Here is a 5492-nt window from a genome sequence, read left to right on the forward strand (position 1 = left end):
CGAACATTACATATATAATATTCACTGTGAATGACTTCTGCATACTTTTTTATGGGATATTAATTTTTTTGTATCAACTTGTAATCACCATTTATGTATTTTTATTTTGGTCAGCTAAAATTCTTTTTCTCTTCTCCATTGATTCTTCTTTTCCCTTCTGTAGTAAGACCAAAACATCCTAATAAGTGTGCTGATGAGGGGTTTTTTCAGCACAAAAGGATTTTGTGTCACTTTTCCTAAGACTTACTTCAAATTTCCCAATTATAATTTTGAATCTTCTGTATTTCTTGATTCTACTTTTCTCTAAAATAGCCTTGCCTTTTTTTTTTCTCTTAACTGATAGGAATTTGTTTTCTAAATCCCAGGGTATATGTAGGAAGAATGTGGGGGTTATATCTTCCCTGTGAGGAAGGTTTTACAACATTAGGCAACTCCACTGCAATAGATAGTGAAAACACGTGGTCAGAGGTCCCTTAGTGTAGAACTGTGGTGTTAAAGTAGATAAATAAAACAAAAAACAAAACAAAACAAAAAACCCAGGTCCATAAGGAACAACAAGGAAATGGAAATAAAGAGATTTTTAATATACTGAGTAGAAAAAAATAGTAAAAGCGTTTTGAGTAAGACCTGCTGACTAGAATTGCCATTCTTGTTCTTAATTTTTTCTTTTCTTTTCTTTTCCCTTGTGTATTTGTCTAATTCCCTGAAGAATTAGTAGATATCCAGGACCAGGCTAACATTCCTCTTAGCATTCACATCAGTGGACAACTCAGTACCTCCCACATAGCAAGTATTCAACAAGCAAACATGAGATATTAGGAAGACAGGACTAATATTGGAGAAAATCTGAATTCTCATGTCTTCTCTATCACAATTGGTAAGAAAAATTAAAACTACCTAGACCTCGGTTTTCCTATCAAAAGATAAGAATGTTAATACCTGCTTTACAAATTATTTTATTTCATTGAGAAGGCTGAATCAATCATAGACGGGAAAGTAATTTTAAAATCTAGATATTATGTATGTTACAACAGAATAACATGAAAAATAGAAAAAAAGAATACATGTTCACTGGAACTATTCATTTTCCCATCTATAAATCCCCAAATCAGGACTCATTTTCCTACTAAGACCTTCCTCAATGCTTTCTTCACATCCTTGTTCCTCAGACTGTATATTAAAGGGTTCAGCATGGGGATCACTGTGGTGTAGAATACAGAGGACACCTTCTCCTGGTCCAGGGAGTTACTTGAAGGGGGCTTGAAATACATGAAGGTAATGGACCCAAAGAAGATCCCCACAGCCATGAGATGAGAGCTGCATGTTCCAAAAGCTTTGGACCGGCCCTCTGAGGAGCGGATGTGAAGGATGCTGTAGAATATGAAGGCATAGGAGATAGCAACAGCTAGGGTGGGCACCAAGGTGTTAAACCCCGCAATGATAAAAAGCAGAAGCTCATTGAGGTGTGTGTTGGAGCAGGAGAGATTGAGGAGGGGAAGAACATCACAGAAGTAATGGTTGATAATATGGGATTTGCAAAAGGACAGTTTCATCATGGCACTTGTATGAGCCAAGGCAGAGAGAAAGCCCAAGAAGAAGGCAGCCAGCACTAGCAGTGAGCAGACCCATGAGGACATGATCACCTTATAAAGCAGTGGGCTACAGATGGCAACGTAGCGATCATACGCCATGGCAGTCAGGAGGTAACCCTCAGCCACCACAAAGACCACAAAGAAAAAGAGCTGGACCATGCACTCAGAGTAAAGGATTGTGTTCTTCTTTCCTAGGAAGTTCAACAGCATTTTGGGAGTAATGACAGAGGAATAGCAGAAATCAACGAAAGACAAGCTACTGAGGAAATAGTACATGGGAGTGTGAAGCAGAGGGCTGACTGCAATCAGGAGAACCATGCCCAGGTTGCCCATTACTGTGACCAAATAGATACCCAAGAACAGGAGGAAGAGGGGCAGCTGGATCTCTGCTTGCTGTGTTAAACCAGCTAAGACAAACTGAGTTGCCATAGAATAATTCTTCATGGTCATTCTTCTTTAGGCATTTCTGTGAAAACAGAAAGTGTGAATTACATTAATATGGGCTCTCACTGTTCTTCCAAACAAAACCAAACTGCATAAGCGAGGTTGACGGCAGCTAATAGACTGAGTCATAGTTTTCATTGTCTCTAACCTTGATACCTCTGCCTTGTCTCCCTAAAGTTCCCTGGGCCTCCTCCAAGTTGGTCCAGAATTTAAGTTACAAAAAAGTACTTCCTGACTGACTCGGTAACCTTTGCCTCCTGAATTTGGTAGGAAAAAAAGCAAATGTTTACTTTATGGGGAGAATTTCTGATAGCCAGTTTGTGACAGTTAAACAGGAGAAGAGATTGAAGGGAGATTCAATCACTTTTTCAATTTCCCCAGTTTTCTCCTACTCGAAGACCTGCACGTATTTCTCACAATATCTGAAAACAAGGAGAGGATGAAGCCTCACCCCCAGAGAATTAAAATGTCTATTACTTCCAACTGGAGTGATGGTGGGCATGGGGGTGGGTGTAAGGCATCTACTCATTGTGCTGAACAAAAATATCTCCAGGGTAATAATACTGCAGAAGTAGGAGTCTCCACATAACACCTCTGGCCCTCTGCTAAGCTGGAGAAGGATGGGGGAGGCAAAAGCTTCATCACTGGAATCACTGATGAAGGACAATCTCCTGTAACCCAGGTGTTCATCTATAAAGTTCACAAAGAGAGTCTTATCAGACCTCAACTATTGCCGGAAGAGTTGGCTGTCTGGAATCCTAGCAGTGAACTATTTACCCCTTACTTATGAGATCCGCACCCCCCACAGAATGCCCTTACTGTGGCAGGGAAAGGTGCTTCTGAAGATGTCTGAGAAGAATGTTGCTACAAGTATAAATCTTGAACTTTCCAAAGCTTGGTACCCTTGGTGGTTTGAGCCCTGGATATAAAGAAATAAAAGAGAATGCTGTGCTTTTCCCAGAAGAAATACTAGAATCTAGTTGGTCCACCCTTTTCAATATGAACTGGCTCCCTGGTGGAGCCATTTCAGAGAAGTGTGTGTGTTGTCAGGTGCCAGTTATTCATTTAAGGCTCTAAATAGTCCAGCTAGAAAGAAACCAGCTCAATTTTGTGAGCTCAGCACTTCCAATATCTATTTGATAACAAAAATATTGAATGAGCTTACTGAGGTGAACTTATAGTCTATTCAGCAATGAATGGAAAGGTTTGGGTATCAACGTAGGTGTATTTCAAGGTTTGACTTTACTGCAGACCAGTCTGTAACACTGGACAAGTCATTTCATGTAAACTGCATTGTTTCAATCTTTGAAGTGGGATACCCATTTCAAAGGTAAAATGATAAATGTAAAGATTCATTATCTAAAAACACTTGTCAACATTTCATGTGGCACATATTTTTAACTACAGTTGAACACAGAAAAGTACATAACATCAGAAGATGAAAAGATACTACCTTTGTATGAAGAAAAGACAGACATAGGTGTTTATTTGTCCTAGGTCCTTCACTTTGGTAAGAATAATAAAAATGTTTTAAACATTTGGTGCTGGTTAGGTTTTAAAACGTTTGTTTTCAGATTTGGAAATTTAAAAGAGGGATTTAAAGTGNNNNCCCTTCCCCCTTGCGCTTCCAGGTGAGGCGATGCCTCGCCCTGCTTCAGCTCTCGCTGGTCAGGCTGCAGCAGCTGACCAGCACCGATTGTCCGGCACTCCCTAGTGAGATGACCCCAGTACCTCAGTTGAAAATGCAGAAATCACCGGTCTTCTGTGTCGCTCGCGCTGGGAGTTGGAGACTGGAGCTGTTCCTATTCGGCCATCTTGCTCCGCCCCCTCCGCTGGTTAGGTTTTAAAACGTTTGTTTTCAGATTTGGAAATTTAAAAGAGGGATTTAAAGTGTTGGGCCTTTTTTTGAAGGAGTTGGGGGCATTGAAGTGTTTTCATCCCCAAGGGACAAGCGCTTAAGAGGCCAGGAAGAAACACAGCAGAGCTATGCAAGCTGAACGGACTCTTGATTCATCTCCTGGTGACCTGAGAACATTTCTTTCCCTTTTTTTTTTTTTTTTTTGGAGACAGAGTTTTGCTCTGTTGCCCAGGCTGGAGTGCAATTGCGCGATCTCGGCTCATTGCAACCTCTGCCTCCCGGGTTCAAGCAATTCTCCTGCCTCAACCTCCTGAGTAGCTGGGATTACAGACATGCACCATCAAGCCCAGCTGATTTTTGTGTAAAGACGGGGTTTCACTATGTTGGCCAGGCTGGTCTCAAACTCCTGACCTCAGGTGATCCACCCACCTCAGCCTCCCAAAGTGCTGGGAGAACATTTCTTTAAGATGGATGAGAGGGTAGGAATTTATGTTTAATACTCTGTCCAGAATGAATACTCTACCTGGAATTGTATCTTTATCTCCTAGAAATTGGAGCCAGGTGCGGTGGCTCATGCCTGTAATCCCAGCACTTTGGGAGGCTGAGGTGAGCGGATCACCTGAAATCAGGAGTTCAAGACTAGCCTTGCCAACATGGTGAAACCCTGTCTCTACTAAAAACACAAAAACTAGCTGGGTGTGGTGGTAAGCATCTGCAATCCTAGCTACTCAGGAGGCTGAGGCAGGAGAATCACTTGAACTTGGGAGGCAGAGGCTGCAGTGAGCCAAGATCGCACCACTACACTCCTGCTTGGGCAACAGAGCGAGACTCCATCTTGAAAATAAAAAAAAAGAAAGAAAAGAAAGAGAGAAAAGAAAGAAAAGAGAGAGAAAGAAAGAAAGAAAAGGAGAGAGAAAGAAAGAAAGAAGAAGAAAAAGAAAGGAAGGAAGGAAAGAAGGAAGGAAGGAAGGGAGAGAGAGAGAAGGAAGGAAGGAGGGAAAGAAGGAGGGAAGGAAGGAAGGGAGAGAGAAAGAGAAAAGAAAGAAAGAAAAAGAGAGGGAGAGAAAGAAAGAAAAAGAAAGAAAGAAAGAAAGAAAGAAAGAAAGAAAGAAAGAAAGAAAGAGAGAGAGAGAGAGAGAGAAAGGAAGGAAGGAAGGAAGGAAGGAAGGAAGGAAGGAAGGAAGGAGTATGTGTAGGCTGGTGTGCAAGAAGACAAGTAACACTAGTAAATACATAAGCCAGAAGAATTTCAGGGAAGCAAACACTTCACAGTCATACGGAAATTCCAGCAAGGCTCTCTGCCAGAACTGGTTGAACTTAGATTAGAAATCACTCCTGCAGATTGTGTGACCCAGGTTATAAAGAGGTGACGAGGCAAGATTAATAGAAGAGGAGAAGTGAGGACATAACCCAGAGGAGAGAATGGTGGGGCAGGTGCTCCTCGGTAAACAGAAAATGTTGCACAAGCGTCAGCATGGTTGCTAATCACCAACTGTCCTTGCATTAGATATGATATAATTGTCATAAAGGAAATGGGACACTTACCTTGGTCCTGCACAGAGACAGAATTTCTTAGGAATTGTTCACTTTGCTCAGGT

At 41.5% G+C, this 5492-nt stretch overlaps 1 protein-coding gene across 1 annotated transcript; it reads right to left on the reverse strand.

The window, feature by feature from the left end:
• Window positions 1–1094: 1094 nt before the first annotated feature.
• Window positions 1095–2107, reverse strand: LOC108516377 (olfactory receptor 8D1). Its single transcript, XM_017853810.1, has one exon. It carries the CDS (start codon window positions 2040–2042, stop codon window positions 1116–1118), a length of 927 nt encoding a protein of 308 aa, XP_017709299.1. The 5' UTR covers window positions 2043–2107; the 3' UTR covers window positions 1095–1115.
• Window positions 2108–5492: the final 3385 nt, after the last annotated feature.

This window comes from Rhinopithecus bieti, unplaced genomic scaffold, assembly GCF_001698545.2.
Source record: "Rhinopithecus bieti isolate Rb0 unplaced genomic scaffold, ASM169854v2 scaffold_37463, whole genome shotgun sequence".
Taxonomy (NCBI): domain Eukaryota; kingdom Metazoa; phylum Chordata; class Mammalia; order Primates; family Cercopithecidae; genus Rhinopithecus; species Rhinopithecus bieti.

Excerpts from the sequence above, each read along its gene's own strand:
- LOC108516377 (XM_017853810.1), bottom strand. The coding sequence starts at position 2,042 with ATGACCATGAAGAATTATTCTATGGCAACTCAGTTTGTCTTAGCTGGT.